The sequence below is a fragment of the Neovison vison genome, chromosome 5 (genome assembly GCF_020171115.1).
Source record: "Neovison vison isolate M4711 chromosome 5, ASM_NN_V1, whole genome shotgun sequence".
Lineage (NCBI taxonomy): Eukaryota > Metazoa > Chordata > Mammalia > Carnivora > Mustelidae > Neogale > Neogale vison.
In genome coordinates, this window is record NC_058095.1 from 5,941,065 (window position 1) to 5,961,014 (window position 19,950).

The 19,950-nt window shown below is 43.1% G+C and overlaps 1 protein-coding gene across 1 annotated transcript; it reads left to right on the forward strand.

Annotated features, from left to right (window-relative positions):
- Nucleotides 1-4,890: 4,890 nt before the first annotated feature.
- SUMO2 (small ubiquitin like modifier 2) lies at nt 4,891-19,461 on the forward strand. Its single transcript, XM_044247459.1, has 4 exons — nt 4,891-5,055; nt 6,639-6,770; nt 14,642-14,713; nt 18,801-19,461. The coding sequence occupies exons 1-4, from the start codon at nt 5,035-5,037 to the stop codon at nt 18,861-18,863; spliced, it is 288 nt and encodes a 95-aa protein (XP_044103394.1). The 5' UTR covers nt 4,891-5,034; the 3' UTR covers nt 18,864-19,461.
- The last annotated feature ends 489 nt before the right edge of the window (nt 19,462-19,950 follow it).

Genomic DNA, 19,950 nt, shown 5'->3' on the forward strand with positions numbered 1-19,950 from the left:
ATCTCAGGGTCCTGGGATTGAGTCTCGCATTGCGCTCTCTGCTCAGCAGGGAGCCTGCTTCCCTCTCTCTCTCTGCCTGCCTCTCCATCTACTTGTGATTTCTCTCTGTCAAATAAATAAATAAAATCTTTAAAAAAAAAAAAAAGACTCTGTGACTCTTGTTTTCCTACTACTTGTAGGAATATTGTTTTTTCTTTGGCGGCTGGCCCTGAGAAGTACCTTCTGGCAGGTTTACCCTACCCTTACTTACCTTCTTACACCAGTTATTGATATTTAATTAGATTTCTAGAGGAATGAGGCCTTTCTTTGCCCAAGTTCCTACTCAACCCCTAATGGTAAAAACACTCACCACACAGCTCTCCTCCTCACTTACCACTTCTCTCATCCCTCAGAACTAGGCAAGGTGTTGGGGATAAAACTGCAAACAAGATGGACAGGTCTCTGCTTTCATGGAACTTTCATTCTGCCGAGAGAATACCAAACAAAAATTTAAGTCAAAACAACTCAACTGGTGCTCTTGGACTATTCTAGGATTTTTTTTTCTGCCTGTTTTTTTCTCTTCCTTGCATAGGGATCTATATGTGGTTCCACAGGAACTAAGCACGGGGCTCTGAGTTGGAAAGTCCAAGTTCCATAGGATTCTGGCTTTGCCACTTCAAGCTGGGTGACCAAGTTGGCCAACCTCTCTATGTCTTATTTTCTTCTTCTGTAAAATGGGAACAATAATAGAGGTTTAGTGAGGATCAAGGGGTTAGCACAGAATCCCCAGATAATAATCACTTGATGAAAATCTGCCATTAGGGCTGCCTGGGTGGCTCAGTGGGTTAGGCCTCTGCCTTCGGCCCAGGTCATGATCTCCGGGTCCTGGGATCAAGCCCTATGTCAGGCTCTCTGCTCAGCAGAGACCTTGCTTCCCCTCCTCTCTCTCTCCCTGCCTCTCTGCTTATTTGTGATCGCTGTCAAACGAATCAATCAATCAATCAGTCTTTGGGGGAAAAAGAAAATTTGCCATTGTTCTTTTCTGTATCTGTTACCCCTTCTACTTTTTACTCTAAAACACCTCTTCCAGTGCACAGCCACCCCCTTTCCCTCCCCTATAAAAATGATTGGGGGGGGTGCGCCTGGGTGGTTCAGTCCTTAAATGTCTGCCTTTGGTTCAGGGTATGATCCCAGAGTCCTGGGATCGAGCCCCGCATCAGGCTCCCTGCTCAGCGGGAAGCCTGCTTCTCCCACTCCCACTTCTCCTGCTTGTGTTCCCTCTCTCTCGCTGTCTCTCCTCTCTCTGTCAAATAAATAACTAAAATATTTGTTTAAAAAATGATGGAGAGACAAGCTTAATGTTGGGAAATTTCTATCTTTTCACATTTTTTCTCCTTTGGAAATTGTAAAGAGACTCTCATACACAACTTCAGTAGATCCCCTAGGTTCAGCTCATAGAATTCCAGTCTGCCATTGGAATGTACTATATTTTTTCTTTTTTTTTTAAGATTTTATTTATTTGAGAAGGAGGGAAAAAGAGAGAGAGCGCACAGGCAGTGGGAGTAGGAGAGGAAGAAGCAGACTCTGCTGAGCAGGGACCCTGATGTAGAGTTCAATTCCAGGACCCTGGGATCATGATCTGAGCTGAAGGCACAGGCTTAACAACTGAGCCACCCAAGTGCCCCTGCCATTGGAATATATATTGCTCACACATTTGCATATGTTAACTACTTTTTATAGGAGTTCCTCCTTTGCCCGAAGGTGATTTTGTAATTTAGCATAACTTTGGAGAGGAAGGATACTGTGAGACACACCTGTCGCCTAAAAGCTAATGACTAAACAACCATTTGATTATTGGAGGCCCACATATATTAACCAGGATAAGTTTAACAGGACATACTCCTTTTTGATGGTTCTCCAGTCTTATCAGGCTGGGAAGGTATGTGATGGCAACAGAAGACCTAGGTACAGGAGAGCAAGGATAGCTTCTCTCTTTCTTTCTCTGTAGTACCTGGCATAGCACCCAGCTTGTTCATTCCCTGGCATACAGTAGAACCTCAATCAACACTACTTGCCAGCTGTGTGATATTGGGCAAGTTATTTAACTCCTTTGACCCTCAGTAGCAAATAAATACTACACCTACTTGGAAGGGTTTGTGTAAGGAGAAAATGAGCTAATATTAGTAAAACCCCACTCAGTGCCTGACGCCCAGAAGTTGGTTCTCTTCCCCTTTCACTTCTTGTGTATTTCCTACCCACCCTTGACCTGATTATAAGTTACTTGAGTCGGGGACTTTGCCCAATGCCTAGCATGTGACCTTACACATAGTGTTAGCTTCAATTTATTTACTCATTCAGTGAATCTTTGAGTACCTACAATGGATGAAAGCTTGGAGTTGATAGAGAGCTGGCACATTCGGGACCCCGAAGTAATTGAATATGACTGAAGCAGAGATTTCCAGGAGGAAATGATGTGAAAGAGCTAGAATGGTTAGCCTGGATTAACTCTCAAAGGGCTCTGTAGGCCTTATAGGAATTTTGGACTTTACCCTTCAAGGCAGAGGACTGCCACTGAACCAAGGAGTGGCAAAAACTTTTTTTGTTTTTACTCTAGAATGGTTTGTGGTTCTCAGACCAGTGTGTGTAAGAATCATCAGTTGGGGGGGGGGAAGAATCATCAGGGAAGTTTGTTAAAAAGGGGGGATTCTAGGGTACCTGGGTGGTTCAGTTGTTTAAATGCTGGCCTTCAGCTCAGGTTATGATCCCAGGGTCCTGGGATTGAGTCCCACATCCCTCTTCCTCTCTCTCTCTGTCTTTTATGAATAAATAAATAAAATCTTTTTTTAAAAAATGGGGGATTCCAGAGCCACACTGCCCAAGAATGTGCATTTATTTTCTTTTATTTTCCTACAAATATGCATTTAAACTGGTACTCTAGGGGCACCCATCTGCCTTAGTTGGTAGAGCATGCAACTTTTTTGATCTCTGGGAGGTGAGTTCAAGTCCCATGCTGGGAGTAGAGCTTGCTTAAAACAAAACAAAACAAAAACAAACAAACAAAAAATGGTACCTCAGATGATTCTGAGCCAATCAAAAATACAGGCACAAGAGGGACTTACCTTACACAAACAATAACAAAACAGGAGGCTATTGCAGTGGTCTTGGGGTAAGCTGACTTGAATTCAGGCTTCCCCTACCTGCCCTGATTCATCGGCCTTCCTTGGCCTGTCTTTCATGTAGGGTCTTAAGCCTCTTCTTCCCCATGAAGGATCAGCTGGAAGTCCAGCAAATACAGACTGGCTTGGAGACCAGACAGAGCCTAAAGAGAAGCAACTAGATTTGGTAGGTATTTAGAAGGTGGAATAGACTGGACTCAGAGATCCATTGCATGGGGAGGTGAGGAGGTGGGGGTGAAGAAGAACAAGAAGTCAAGGAAGCCCCACTGGCTCTCTGGCCTGGAGGAACAACAGTTGTAATGGTGCGCCATTCAGTGAACCAAGAACTCCAAGGAGAAAGGCAGTGGGTTCCCAGAAGGTGAAGTGAGGAATTTTAGTTGAGATTTGCTGAGTTTGATGTGCCTCTGGGACATCCAAGTGGGGATGTTCACAGGTCGGTTGAATTTATGGGTTGGATTCTCAGAGCAAGACCTAGTTTAGAAACACATATCTGAGAGTCCTTAGCTAATAGGTGGTGATAGAAGGTGGGTGAAATCATCCCAGGAGAGGGAATAGAATGATAAGAGAAAAGGATCTAAAACACAACGCATGGAACATTTAAGGGAAGGCCTGAGTAGGAAAAGAATTGCAAAGGGATCAAGGACAGGCCAGAATCAACAGCCCAAAGTCACGGGCACGGGATTCCGAGGAGTGAGGATTGGGGAAGCACGCTGGATCCCGCACAGAAGTCTGTGGTGACCTTGCAGAGAGCCGTTCTAGGGGAGCTCCAGGGACAGCACCAGGCTTCAGTGGATTGAGGAGTGAGTGGGAGGTGAGGGAGTGGAGGCAGCTGGCATGGACAGTTTTTCAAGATGTTTGGCCAAGAATGGAGCGAGATATGTTGGTAACTTAAGAAGGAAACAGAATCGAGAGAGGCTTTTTCTATGCTAAGGGAGGAGTGGAAGAAAGCATAAAGACGAAGGGAATAATAAAACCTACCTAGAGTAGCGGGAGGAATCCACTGCCTTGAAGTCAGGATTGCTCCTAAGACAGGAGGGACCTACTTCTATTTTTTAACCTGACCGATTGGTCTGGAAGCTCGATATTGGGTGGTACACTGTCAGGGATCCTGTTTCCTCTTGGAGGCTGGGACCCAGGCCATGAGTTAAGGACTTTGTAGGATGAACCTTTTTTCCTCAGCTAGCAAAGTACGGATTTACCAGCAAGAAAGAAGTAGGCACCGCACTGAAGCAAGAGCCCGGTGGGAAGCGCGTTCAGGCTGAAGCTTTGAAATTCAGAGGATGAGAGGCTGAGTGAGTGTGATGTTCCTCCAACCATGTAGAAAGCTGCATTTGGGTCACCAACAAGAGGGTTTTTTCCCCAGAACCTCATGCTAAGGCTTTGACTTAGGCTCCCCCTTCCTCCTCTAGTCAGTCTGCCTTCCCCAGCCTGAGTCTCAGGTCTAGGCCTCAAGCCTCCTCGTCCCCACCGAGGACCAGCTGGAAGCCATTTTGATTAAGCTCCACCACAGAAGGAGGACAATACAGCCCCGCCCAGAGCCAGGCGCGCCCCCGCGGCGGGCCGGGTGCGCGTGTCCGCGCCTCTTCCCGCCGGCCTGGCGGGCGCCGGGCCCAGGCCGGGGCGGTGCGAGGCGGGGGGTGGGGGTGGTTATGTAAGCGTTGCGCGCTCCCGCGAGGCGGCAACCAATGGGAAGCCCCGGCGGCTCGTGCTCGCGCACGCAGGGTGGGGGGAGGGAGCGCACGACGTGCGCGCGCCCTCTCCCTCCTCCACCGCTGCCGCCTCCTTCTTCTGCCGCTCCTGGTGCTGCTTGTGTGCTCGTTCGGTGCGGACCTGGTACCTCTTTTGTGAAGCGGCAGCTGAGGAGACTCCGGCGCTCGCCATGGCCGACGAAAAGCCCAAGGTGAGCTCGGCGCCGGCTCCCTCGGCTCCCCGCGCGGTCGGGGTCACGGCGCGGGCCGGGGTCCGGCCTGAGCCCGCCGCGGGCTCCCCGCGCCTTCCTGGGCCCCCCACGGGGCCGGCCGCAGCTCAGGCCCGGGCGCTCCGCGCCATTTTCCTCCCTCCCCTCTTCCTCCCTCCCGCGCCGGAGGAGGCCCCGCCGCCCTCCCCCGCCCCCGGCCGCCTCGGAGTGCGCGCCGGGCGCGAGTAGGGCGGGCGGATCGCGGACGCCCGCGGCCCCATCGGCAGCGAGCGGAGCTCCTCGGGCCCGGCCGGCCGGGCGCGCGTGCGGAGGGGCGTTAGGGCGCGCGGTGTCCCCACCCTCCGCGGACCCCGCGCGGAGCCGTGGCGGGTGTTGCCGCCTTCGCGGTGGCGGGGAGTTCCCTCCGCTCCGGGCTTTCCCCTCAGGGATGGGGGGCTGCGGGCATCTGGGGACCCCTGCCCCGCGCCCCGCTGGCCTGGTGAGGGCTCGAGGAGAATCAATGAGCTGCCGATGGGTTCCCCATCGGGCCGTCGTGAAGGGTCGGGGGTTCCTGGATTCCCGGGGAGTATTCCCCACTTTCCCGGCTTCGGGGTCCCCAGGGGGCTGGGCAGGGGCTTTTCCGTTGGTGCCAGATCACCCCTAACCTGCCGAGACCATGCGGTCTCGAGAAGTTGCAGGCAGAGGGGAGAGCAGAAAGACTTGGTCGGGCTGAACTTTTTAACGCGGGTTTTGAGGCACCGGGAGGCTCTTCCCGTGAGGACTGAGGCTTCCACTTCTTCCTGGCACACGGGACTTTGGTTTGTTCTGTGACACCCCCTGCCCCTTCCTTTTCTTGGGGGCTACAGAATCCCATCAGCCCTTGATGTGGGCGAACTAAAGGTTGGGTGGAAATCTACGAGGAAGACTTGGAAGAAAACGGCATTTGACCCATGACAACAAAGGGGAGGGGAGAATAAGAGCTCTTAACTGAAAATAAACAAAAGTGAGGCTGCTAATACAGTCGAACAGGAATAGTGGTTCTGAGTTATTACCGCTGCTTCAGAGAGAATCGGGGGATATTCCCCAGTGAGGTTTTTTTTAAATGTAGTTGAGCTATGTTATTAAACTGAGTTTAGTAACTTTTTAACAAGACAGTTGTAATGAGTTTTCAATTGCAAGGTCTAGATTTTTATCCGTGCGTTCTGTATTGTATAAAGAGAAAAGATGGTTATTTTAATCTTCTTAAGGGAAATGACATATTTTGGGGGGATAAAATATGCCATTTTAGAAAATTCAGATACAGGGGTACCTTTCAGTGCATTGCGTGGGACCCATCTTTAAAAATCGATGGTTATCGCTGACGGTATTGCATGTAGTCTGCTTTTCTGTTTCTGTGACAGCTATTTAATATCGTTGCTCCAGGATTTTCCATCTTTCAGATTGATTTCAGCGGCTGAAAACAGCTGTATACTCTTTTATCATACAGAATGAGAAACCTGTTGATTTCTGAAGCAAGTTGGGCTGCTGCTACTTTAAAAGGTGTTTTTCACATTTTCCAAATTACACTTTTATTTTTCTTTCAACAGGAAGGAGTCAAGACTGAGAACAACGATCATATTAATTTGAAGGTGGCGGGGCAGGATGGTTCTGTGGTGCAGTTTAAGATTAAGAGGCATACACCACTTAGTAAACTAATGAAAGCCTATTGTGAACGACAGGTGAGGAACTGACATATGCACTTCCAATAAAATTTATTAAGAAAAATTTAGTTTTCTTGAGAATAGAAACTAGACTAGCATAATATAATTATCTTTGGTTGAATGAATGCATTTATATACTTCGCATATCAGTTCTGTCCTACACTTGGTATGTTGATGCTTCATGAAAACTCTTAGGATGGTTTGGTTAATATTCTGTATGATTCTAGTCCTATGCCAGAATTCATCAAATTATAGTCACAACATGCAATTTGTTCCCCAGGGGACTTGATTCTACTTTTATAAGAGAATAAGAATGAACTTGAGAAATTTTTGTTTCAGGCTCTTTTTAAAATTTTTTTAATCCATTTAAAATTTGTGTCCTATCAGAACAGTTTGTTTTGAGCATTTAAACCAATTTGGAAATAAAATTAAATTGTGAGTTTAACAACATTGCAATTTTCCTGAAGCATGTAGAATTGTAGTATTTTCTTAACTCATCGTAGAGGTCAAAAAATTTAACCTCCTGAGTCAGGCAAAAACATTCCTATGTTATAGGGACATTTGCGTTTTACTCAGAAATTAGTAAATGGACAGCAAGAAGAGGAAGTAGAGATGAATAGCTGCTGGGAGGTGAATGCAGGGTTTAAGACAAAGAAGATTCCTTTTGTGAGGTTGAATCTGTAACAAGAAAGAGGTAACTTTAAAGTTGACTTTTGCAAGTCTAACAAAAACTCTGATACCTTTATCAGTTAATAATAACCTGGTGGAAGGTTGTTTTTTTTTTAAATTCTGTGAATGCGAACCATTAAAGTTGGGAAAGTCATTCTTTTAGACTAAAACAAGTTGTCTGCAATGCATATTACCTTAAAAATAGGCTCAAAATAGAGTAAGACTTAAACCTGTAGAAGTTGGAAAAAAAACAACTGTGGAAGTTGGGAGATTGAGTTTGAGCTGATACTTGTTGGACTTCTGCATGAGCTCTAAGGCCATTTGGAGGAAACTGAAGATAAACTTCATTTTGAGATTGAAGCTTTATTTTATGCATAATTTATTTGTAATAGAACACTGCTTATAGGATTCTTTTAGCTTCATATGTAAACTAATCCTATAATTCCTTAAAAGATAACTGATTTTCAGTGTATCAAGAATTTTGGTAAAATTCCTTTGAACAACTAATAAATATGTATTTCCTACTTGTGCTAAAGAATTTTTGCTCTAGCATCTTCCATATTTGAACACTAGTGCCCCTTCAGGTTACAGGGGAATTTTAAAAGGTAATCATTTTGTAGAACTTTCACATAGCACACTTCATACAAAGTAGAAACTCATGCTTAGATTTAGTGGTTTTCAACAAAGTTCTCAGCATATCTTTTTACTAAATTTTAGATTTTGAATCGTCACACTTTTTTTTTTTTTTAAGATTTTATTTATTTATTTGACAGAAATGACAAGCAGGCAGAGAGGCAGGCAGAGAGAGAGGAAGGGAAGCAGGCTTCCTGCTGAGCAGAGAGCCTGATGCAGGGCTTGATCACCAGGACTCTGAGATCATGACCTGAGCAGAAGGCAGAGGCTTTAACCCACTGAGCCACCCAGGTGCCCCTTGTCACACATTTTTTAAAGGGTCCTATTTTTCAAAACTTAATATGGAAACTCAAATGTAGAGCAAAGTTGAGAAAACTTTATATTGAATACCCATATGCTTACCACCTAGTTTAACCATTAGCATTTTATTAGACATATCTATTGATAATCTCTATTAATCCTAAAAGTTCATAGTTAAAAAGACTTCCTTTATTTCCTGTAGGGGCCCCAAAGGATCTTTTTACTTATCTGATACTTATCAGATGCCTACCATGTGGTGGGGCATCATACTGTGCACCAGAAAAACAGACATATAGTACATCCCGTATGGAGATTGTCTTTATAAGCACTTGGGTGGCTCAGGTCATGATCCCAGGGTCCTGGGATTGAGCCCCATATCGGACTTCCTGCTCTTCAGGAAGCCTGCTTCTCCTCTCCCACTCCCCTTGCTTATGTTTTCCCTCTCTAGCTATGCCTCTCTGTCAAATAAAATCTTGATTAAAAACGCCTGGGTGGCTCAGTTGGTTGGACGACTGCCTTCGGCTCAGGTCATGATCCCGGAGTCCCGGGATCGAGTCCCACATCAGGCTCCCAGCTCCATGGGAAGTCTGCTTCTCCCTCTGACCTTCTCCTCGCTCATGTTCTCTCTCACTGTCTCTCTCTCAAATAAATAAATAAAATCTTTAAAAAAAACTTTTTTAAAAATATAAGAAATTGTTCTGTAGAATTGAGTTAGTGGGTCAATCAAGAATTAGGCGGTTTTCCTGGTATGTTAAAATTTAGTATATTACTCATGTAAATAAAGTTTTTCTTGAATTTTTTCAGTTGTTAGGTTTAAGTTGACTAAACTGGGGACCACTCTTAATTTGCACTAGGGGAAAAGAAGCATTGGTAATCCATTAAAAATATAATTCCACTGCATATCACTTGGAATGCAAATATAATTTGAAGATAAGATTCAGGAAGATTTGGAAAGATTAGTTCCCCTTTTCTAAAGATTATTTATTTATTTATTTATTTGACAGAGAGAGAGAGAGAGAGAGAGAGAGAGAGATATCACAAGTAGGCAGAACAGTAGGCAGAGAGAGGGAAGCAGGCTCATGACCTGAGCTGAAGGCAGAGGATTAACCCACTGAGCCACCCAGATGCCCCCCCATTTTCTTTTTAGGTGTGGGTATAGCCTCTCAAAACCCTAGAATATTTACTCAATTTAATTTGCATAGCTAAAGGGTTTTTGTTGTTGTTTTGTTTGTTTTGGACAGTTGATTCTTGACTAAGGATTTCCTATCAAGATCGAACACTCAGGGACGCCTGAGTGGCTCAATTGGTTAAGCAGCTGCCTTCGGCTCAGGTCATGATCCCAGCATCCTGGGATCGAGTCCCACATTGGGCTCCTTGCTCGGCAGGGAGCCTGCTTCTCCCTCTGCCTGCCTCTCTGTCTGCCTGTGCTCGCTCTCTCTCCCTCTCTCTCTGACAAATAAATAAATAAAATCTTTTATTAAAAAAAAAAAAGATTGAATGCCCATATTTATTTTCTAATGAACTCAGTTGGATCTTTGGAAGAGTTCAAGTAGCTGTCTGATAGGCATCTCAAAAGTGCATATGTGGGAGCCAGCGTGGCTCAGTGGGTTAAGCCTCTGCCTTCAAAAGTGCATATGCAAAAGACTTTTTTTTTTTTTTTTAAATTTTATTTATTTGACAGACAAGAGATCACAAGTAGGCAGAGAGAGAGAAAGGGAAGCAGTCTCCCTCCCTAGCAGAGAGAGCTCCGGATGGGGGGCTCCATCCCCCAGGACCCTGGGATCATAACCTGAGCCAAAGGCAGAGGCTTTAATCCACTGAGCCACCCAGGCGCCCCCCCTTTAAAGATTTTTATTTATTTATTGAAAGACTCTTGATTGTGCTCCTAGAAATCTCCGGTATCCCCACTCAGTAAATAGCACTATGTTATATCTAGTTGGGAGGTCAAAACCTTGGGATTATCCTTGATGATGCTTTATAACTCCTATAAAATCCATCAACAAATTCTGTTCTCTATTTAAACCTGTGCTGTTCAGAACAGTAGATAACAAGCCATGTGTGACTGCTCATCTCCTGAAACATGGCTAGTCCAAATTAATATGTGCTGGAAAGTGTACAATATGTACCCGATTTTGAAAACTCATAGTGGGAAAAGTAAAATACCTTAATTTTTCAAATGTCAATTACATGTTAAAAGGATTTTTAACATACTGATTTAAAACATTAAAATTTTACCTGATTTTAATGTGGCAATTAGAAAAATTAAAATGACGTGTAGCTCTCATAATAAGATTTCTCTTGGATAGTGCTGAGCCCTTAGCCATTTTATTCCCCTCTTGATTGATTACTATCTTTGAAGACTTCTCTGATTAATTCACAGTGCTTTTGCTCCCATCACTCGGTCTTCTGTTGTTTTTTGCATTGATCACTGTATTTGCCTTTCCATTAAAATGTAAGCTACAGAGCGTAGGGCCTTTTTGTTCACTATTTCTCTAGAACTTAAACTAGTACCTGACATATATATGAGTGTGTTCGGTAAATGCTTATACAGTGATAGGGAACATTCAAGCCGCCTCCAGAAGTTGGGTTGTAAATAAATTTTCTGTTCACATGTAGGATTGAGTTTGCCCTCTTTGGCTGAGGGCATACTGTGCCATTCTAGTGTGCATTTACTATAACTAATGATTTTGTGGAATGTTAAGTGGCTTTAGAGAGCCCAGACTGATTCGTTGGTTTAGTTTGGTTTTGTGAAAAGAAGAAGTAGGGATCCAAAGAGATATCCTCACACAACTCTTTCGTGGCACAACTCTGAAGCTGAAGCTCAGAGATAAGATTTACTCAGAAGTGGAATCCAAATACTGGTTTCCAAATTCATTGTTTGAATTTACGTGGTTTATGGAATCTGAAAGGCAGGTCTCCTGAATTTTTGACGTTCAGTCTGTAGCAAAATAAAACATTTTATTGATAAGGAAAAGCATGCAAACAGGTAGTAATAAAGGAATATGATGCCTGTTCTGGCCTTGTGTTTTTTTCCCTTCTTGTTTTGAATGGCCATGCCATTGATGTTAGGACTTCACTAGTGGACATAGAGAAAGAAACCAGCATATGGCTTTGTATTTTGTTAAAGCAATGGGTCTTCAATGGACTGTTTGCAAATGTGTAATTAGTAGTTAATGGCTTGGCATTTAATTCATGGTTGCTTTGCATAATCACAAATTAAATTTGGATGTCATGAGGAATGAATTAAGGTTGTGTCCCCTCTCTGGTCCGGAATCGCATTCTTCAAGACAAAGGCTAGTCTGAAAGTGGTATGTGTCACAGGCTAGAGTGTTCAAGGTAGGTAATACAATCTTGTTGTTAGGGGTAGTTTTAAAGATAGACTTATCTTGATGTTGGGGGTAGTTTTAAAGACAGACTTAATGAATCCATGTTTAATAAAGGGATACAGGAGTCAAGTAAGTATTGAGCACTTTGTTTCAATATTCTAGTCCTAGGAACTCAGTTTAGTTGAAGCAGGGATTTGTGTAACAGTAGTTACACAAACAATAGTAACAGTTTGTGGTATGAGGATGATACAGGAGTGATTTTTTTGGGGGGGGGGTAGGGTGCTTCCTAAAAAGCTCTTTTTCCAGTTAATATATTTACAGCATATGTCCGGAGAGACTTTATTTTCCCATCTTGTCTTTATTTGGCTGCACTTGCCAGCTTTGCTCCTTTTCCCTTTTCCCCACCCCTATGTCTGGTAGGTAATGATTAGTAAAACACTGGAATCTGCTTTGCAGAGGGGCATGCTTAGGCTCATTTAGCTCCTCAAATACATAACAAAAATTTCTTGAAGCTGAACTCGTAATTTTATTTTTTAATTTTTTTTTTTTTTAAGATTTTATTTATTTGACAGAGATCACAAGGAGGCAGAGAGGCAGGCAGAGAGAGGAGGAAGCAGGCTCCCTGATGAGCAGAGAGCCCGATGGGCTCCATCCCAGGACCCTGGGATCATGACCTGAGCCGAAGGCAGAGGCTTTAACCCACTGAGCCACCCAGGCGCCCCTGAACTCGTAATTTTAAAATACCCTTTTTTGTGGGGTGCTCCAGTCATGATCTCAGGGTCCTGGGATGAAGCCCCGCATCTGGCTCTCTGCTCAGCAGGGAGCCTGCCTCCTCCTCTCTCTCTGCCTGCCTCTCTGCCTACTTGTGATCTCTGTCTGTCAAATAAATAAAATCTTTAAAAATCCCCTTTTTTGTAATAAAGCTGCTCCTCAACTTAGTAGGCTTTAGATTTATTTTAAATTGATTTATTTTTAAATAAAATGAAGCATGGTAAGGTAGGTACTACTTTTCATCCGTTTTGTTCCGTCATTACCATTAGCATATCCATTAGCACTTACTGTGTGTAAGGAATGCAGTATGGAACCAAGACAGCGGTTCTTGTCCCTCCTGGAGCTTACTTTTCTGTGAGAGGTTGACAAATAATCATTGCTGGTCTGGGTAAGTACTAAGAAGGAATTTAAAAAGCAGGTGGCTCTTTTGAGGTATTCTACAGTTTTAAGCTTACATGCTTATGGATGGTTTTAGGACAGTAGTGGTGGAAATGTTGATTACCCAAGGGTTGAATTCTTGTGGCGTGCCTAACATTGTGCTTGGTTACTTTTGCTTGGTGACAGGAATTCTTTGGCTAGAAATGAAGGTTAAGTAGCTTTTCTTTTTTAAGATTTTATTTATTTGAGAAAGAGAGCATGAGAAGGGGCAGGGTCAGATGGAGAAGCAGACTCCCTGCTGAGCAGGGAGCCTGATGTGGAACTTGATCCTGGGCCTCCAGGATCATGACCTGAGCCAAAGGCCGTCGCTCAACCAACTGAGCCACTCAGGCATCCGAAGTTTAAGTAGCTCTAAGGCAAAATTTTAATTGTTACATTTAGGTGACTTCCAGTTTTCATTATTAAGAGTGGGGTTTTTTTCCCTTTTTTTTAAAGATTTTATTTATTCATTTGACAGAGATCACAAGTAGGCAGAGAGGCAGGCAGAGAGGAGGAAGCAGGCTCCCTGCTGAGCAGAGAGCCCAATGCGGGACTCGATCCCAGGACCCTGAGATCATGACCCGAGCTGAAGGCAGCGGCTTAACCCACTGAGCCACCCAGGCGCCCTTTTTTCCCCTTTTTGAGAGCTCTTTCTGCAGTGGAGAATGTTGCTGTGCATATATTTTACTTTAAATTTCAGTATGTTGGGGACGCCTGGGTGGCGCAGTTGGTTGGACAACTGCCTTCGGCTCAGGGCGTGATCCTGGAGTCCCGGGATCGAGTCCCACATCGGGCTCCCAGCTCCATGGGGAGTCTGCTTCGCTCTCTGACCTTCTCCTCGCTCATGCTCTCTCTCACTGTCTCTCTCTCTCAAATAAATAAATAAAATCTTTAAAAAAAAAAAAAAATTTCAGTATGTTGGGGCGCCTGGGTGGCTCAGTGGGTTAAAGCCTCTGCCTTCGGCGCGGGTCATGATCCCAGAGTCCTGGGATCGAGCCCTGCATTGGGCTCTCTGCTCAGCAGAGAGCCTGCTTCCTCCTCTATCTCTGCCTGCCTCTCTGCCTACTTGTGATCTCTGTCTGTCAAATAAGTAAAATCTTTTTTTAAAAAAATTTTAGTATTTTTCTAATTCATTTAAATGCAGTTTGACACAAGCTATGATCTGTTCAAACTTGGAGTAGCTGTGGTCTCAGAGTAATACACCTTTTTTAAAACGACCCTTTAAAAAAAAAAGATTTATTTATTTGAGAGTGAAAGAGTAAGTTGGGGACAGGTAAAAGGAGAGGGAGAGAGAATCTCAAATAGGCCATGACCTGAGTCAAAATCAAGAGTTGGCTGCTTAACCAGCTGAGCCATCCGGGCACCCCTAAAAAAGACCTTTTGATCATTTTTTTGGGCGCCCAGGTGGTTTAGTTGTTTGTGCATCTGCCTTTGGCTTAGGTCGTGATCCTGGAATCTGGGAGATCGCCAGAGATTCAGCCTCCTGGCTCAGCGGGGAGTCTGCTTCTCTCTCTCCCTCTGCTCCTCCCCCAGCTTGTTACCTCTCTCAAATAAATAAAATCTTCAAAAAAAAAAAAAATTTCTTCCTAAGAAGTTCAGACATAATTCAGAGAATGTGAAAGTCATGCCAAATCTTTTTACCCCCATAGAAATGTGAACATGTTGATGATCATTTATTTAGGTTTCTCTTTTAATATATTTATGGCTAAATATGCATATAATTTTAGTTCTTAGTGTTTTCTTGCATTCTTAATTGCTTTTACTCTCTTGCAGGGTTTGTCAATGAGGCAGATCAGATTCCGATTTGATGGGCAGCCAATCAATGAAACAGACACACCTGCACAGGTAAAATGTCTTTGTGCTAACTAGAAAAGTCAGTGTGTTTTGTGATTTGCTCAGCAGCCTTGTTTTTATTTGTAGACTTTTAGACATTGGAGTAGAGTTTTTCACCAGAGTGCAAAACTCTAAAATATCATGAATATTAGTATTTCTTCAGGAAATGCTAATGGTTTTTAAACCAGTTACCATTTTGTAAAGCTGATAGGTCATTTAGTTAATTTAGTCTAATTTTTCCCATTGCCAGCACTATTTGGAGACAATACTTCAGAATGCTGTTTTTGTCGCCATAGCTCTTGAGCATGCTCCAGGTTCCCAACAGGTGATTGGTTGGTTGTAGACCCTGAGCATTTTCACTTCTCGTGCTGACTTCTCTTTCACCAGCCCTTGTGAACTAAAGAGACCTTGGGGGCTCTAACTGGAAGTCTGTCTCTTGAGGTGGTTTAGCTTGATCAGTAGGGTTTTTTGTTGTTGTTGTTTTTTTTTTGGGGGTCAGAGAGAGTGAGCACAGGCGGACAGAGTGGCAGGCAGAGGCAGAGAGAGAAGCAGGCTTCCTGCTGAGCAAGGAACCCGATGTGGGACTGGATCACAGGATGCTGGGAGCCGAAGGCAGCCGCTCAACCAACTCACACCCAGGCGTCCCGATCAGTAGGGTTTTGATAATAGGTGACTTTCCAAAGCCTTCTGCAAAAGGTGATGCTGTCTGATCTCTTAATCTATTTTTTAATTGTTTAAAAGGTTTTATTTATTTGAGCCCAAAGGCAGTCGCTTAATGACTGAGGCACCTACGCGCCCCTCCCTTAATCTCTTTAGGAGTCACTTTGCAAGGGTTCAGCTGGGTGGTCTTTTGTGGCAAAAAGTCTTCGTATTTGTTTCTTTTTTTTTTTTTTTTAAAGATTTTATTTATCTATTTGACAGAGAGATCACAAGTAGGTAGAGAGAGGCAGAGAAGCAGGCTCCCTGCTGAGCAGAGAGCCCGATGCGGGACTCGATTCCAGGACCCCGGGATCATGACCCGAGCCGAAGGCAGAGGCCCAACCCACTGAGCCACCCAGGCGCCCCCGTATTTGTTTCTTTTTACCCTGTGAGATTCCACTCAAGACTTAGTTTGGGGGAAGAAATATTTTGATAGAATTTTAAATTGAAGCCTATCTACTTTCAGATGTTTTATCAGTCCATAAAAACTAGAAAGTAATAAATATGGTATGAGTGAAGCAGCCTATTCTGGTTGTGTTTTAAAAATTTGAAATGTCTGGGTTGTAATTGAGGAAAAAATGTTTTGAAGTGATTTCCCTTGGTGAGTCTCTAAGAAGCAGTTAGAGGAGATAGCCACAAGGAGGAGCTGCATTCTCTTGGTGAGTGAGAGACTGGAAAGACTTCTGTCATTGAAAGGCATTTCAAGTTTCACTGTAAAATGTGACATCCCTGGGGTTTTATTTCAGTAGATAGGCTGAAGACATGTTTTGATGGTTTAAAAAGAATAAAAACCTATTTACATTAAACTCGGATGTTTAGAATGCATTTGCTGTCTTTTGATGCTCTCATCTGCCACCAAAAACAAGGTCTGGTCTCTACATTGTTGGCTACAAATATTAAACTGGGAGAAGGATTGTTTGGAACTGCATTATGAAATTTTACGTTGAAAGTGGACTCGAACTCCTTTGAGTATTTGAAATTGAATTTGCTATAGAATGAAACGGATTCATTTTAGAATTTTTCTCCCAATGTTTATTAAATTGTAGAATTATATAAAATAGAATATCTTGGGGTGCCTGGGTGGCTCAGTGGGTTAAGTCTGCCTTCAGCTCGGGTCATGGTCTCAGGGTCCTGGGATGGAGCACGTCGTTGGGCTCTCTGCTCAGCAGGGGGGGCTGCTTCCCCATCTCTCTCTGCCTACTTGTGATTTCTCTGTGTCAAATAAATAAATAGAATCTTTAAAAAAAATAGAATATCTTAATGACCAGTTTTAATAGTAATGTATGTGTCCACATTCTGTTAAATACTCTCTTTGACTCATTTAATTCTCATAACTGAATGCTATTTCATTTTACAAAGAGGGAATTGAGACTTAGTCATTAACATTTTATTTTATTTTAAAGATTTTATTTGTTTATTTATTTGACAGAGAGAGAGAGAGTGAGAGAGGGAACACAGGCAGGGGGAGTGGGAGAGGGAGAAGCAGTCTTCCTGATGAACAGGGAGCCTGATGTGGGGCTGGATCCAAGGACCCTGGGACCATGACCTGAGCAGGAGGCAGAGGCTTAACCCATGTTGCCACCCAGGCGCCCAGGTCATTAACATTTTAATGCTGTGGTCCTACTTTAGTGTATTTGAACTTTGTTAGAAATGATTCTGTTTCTTGTCTTTAGGTACCCAGGGTTCTTGTTTTGTGTTTTTTTTTCTTCCCAAATTACAGTTTTTAGAACGTATTTTTTTGAGGGTAATTATCAGCATAATAAACTGTTATAAAGGTTATTTATTTTACAGCGCTGCCGTATGTACCAAGATTTTGCTATTCTGGTAGAAAAGACGGTTGTTTTATGTATGGGTAGTGAGTCTTGCAAACTTGGTTTGTGAATACCAGTTGAAAATTTAAAGTACTTTTTTAGTAAGTCTGTCCTTACATGTATCCCCTCCCTTACTGCACAGAGCTAACTGCCGTGCTGTGTGTGTGTGCATACACACACACACACACACACACTTTTAGAAATGCAAATATAGTCATACTATAACCAGTTTTTCTGTCTCTTTTTTTGTTGTTGTTTTAAGATTTGATTGAACGTGAACAGAGGGAAGGGGAAAAGCAAAGGGGGAGAGAGGATCCCAGGCACACCCTGCACTGAGCCCAGAGCCCAGCTTAAGGCTGGATCTCACAATCCTGAGATCATGACCCCAGTTGAAATCAAGTGTCAGGTGCCCAGCTGACTGAGGCACCCAGGCACTCCGCTGCCTAGTTTTTAAATTTGTTTTTAGCCTAATATTGTATCTTAGGGATAGTTGCATTTCTACACATGTAAATCTGTGTGGTGTTTCATGTTAAGAGTGTACCACATTTCTTTGAGTTTTTTATATTTAGGTTATTTCCAGGGTTTTGCTCATCTAAAAAACATTGCAGTGAGATCTTTTACACGTATCATTTTTATTTTCATTTATTTTGTTTTTATATCATTTATTTTTATCATGATGAATTATTTTACCTTTTTTTTTTAAAAGATTTTATTTATTTATTTGACAGAGATCACAAGTAGGCAGAGAGGCAGGCAGAGAGAGAGGAGGGGAAGCAGGTTCCCCGCTGAGCAGAAAGCTGGATGGGATAGGATGCGGGGCTGGATCCCAGGACCCTGAGATCATGACCTGAGCCGAAGGCAGAGGCTTTAACCCACTGAGCCACCCAGGTGCCCCTATTTTACCATTTTTATAACTTTTTTTTTTTTTTTAAGATTTTATTTATTTACTTGAGAGCCAGAGATCACAGGTAAGCAGAGAGGCAGGCAGAGAGTGGGGGTGGGGTGGCAGGGGAAGCAGGCTCCCTGCTGAGCAGAGATTCCAGGACCCTGAGATCATGACCTGAGCTAAAGGCAGATGCTTAAGCGACTAAGCCACCCAGGCCACTCCCAAGCTTTTTCACTTAAAAACAGCTTTGGGGCACCTTTAGTGGGTTAAGCCTCTGCCTTCGGCTCAGGTCATGATCTCAGGGTCCTGGGATAGAGCCCCACATAGGGCTCTCTGCTTAGCAGGCAGCCTGCTTCCCCTCCTCTCTCTCTGCTTGCCTCTCTGCCTACTTGTGATCTCTGCCTGGCAAATAAATAAATAAAATCTTAAAAAAAAAAAAAAAAAGACAAAAACTCCCACCCCCCCCTTTCAAACAAACAAACAACCCCTAAGCTTTCTATAATCTTCATATAAGGAAGACCAAGTGAAAAATTAACTTAAACCGAAGACTGATGCTACATTAAGCTGTAGGATGTCTACAGTAATGAACACTGGATTTGGGTGGAACTTGTGGAGTTTGGGGGGTACTTAAGTCCTAGAGTTAAAAATCTTAAGAGCTGATAATCAGTGGCCTTCCATTTGTTTTTCTTCTCTCATATGCCAGTTGGAAATGGAGGATGAAGATACAATTGATGTGTTCCAGCAGCAGACAGGAGGTGTCTACTAAAAAGGGAACCTGCTACTTTACTCCAGAACTCTGTTCCTCCAGACCAAGAAGACATTCTCAATTAGAAAGCCGCAATTTGGTTCCACCACATCCTGACTACTACAGTATAGTTTTCTCTATTCTTTCATTTTCCCCTTCCCCATTCCTTTATTGTACATAAAGTAACTGTGTATGTGCACAAGCATATTGCATTTTTTTTTTTAACTAAATGGCCAATGGTATGTTTTGATCGACATCAAATGGAGATGGGATGGGGGAAAATACTGCTTCTGTGAAAATCCCCCCCTCTCCATTAGTGGCATGCTAAGTCGGCTCTTATCTTTATATTCCAGTAAGTTATTTTGCTCTCACTGTTTAACAAAAAAAAAAGAACAACATAAAAATCCTTGCATACCTTGTTCGATTGGAGAATTTTAATGTTTTTCATTTATCATTGTAAAACCAAGGACAATTTTATAACTTTTTTGTACGTAGCTGTTACATGTAGGGCAATCTGTCTTTAAGTAGGGATAAATTACTCTAAAAGAAATGAATCCTAGATAGTTTTCCCTTCAAGTCAAGCGTCTTGTTGTTTAAATAAACTTCTTGTTTAAAATGAGCTGTTTTCTTTATTCTGAAGAATATTGAGAAGCTTAGAAAAAAACCATGGAGTAGGCCTACTAGAAGTAACATTTCAAGGAAGACAAAGCTACATTGCATTCCTGACAGATTGATACAAAACAAAGAATAACAAAGTTTATAAGTGACTAGCAACTAATGTTTCAGCCTCTTTGTTTAAAAAGCTTAGGCAGTTCTAAATACGCAACTTTACTAGCAAAAAAAAAGAAAAAAGAAAGAAATTGGGTCATAATGTGGATTTAGTCCCAAGTATTCTTTTCTGTAACCACTGCCTGGCAGAATGGGTTAGTACATGCCGCTGAGCGAAAGTTCTGAGTTTGCTAACTGCTGATAAATCGCTTAGACATGCTAGCCTCTTTTGGTGAATAAATATTCCCTGACTCAAAATAGAGTCTTTGTTCCTTGAGGATGTTGAAGGCCAGTAAATATTTATCCACATATATCCACTCTTAGAGCCTTAAATATGCAG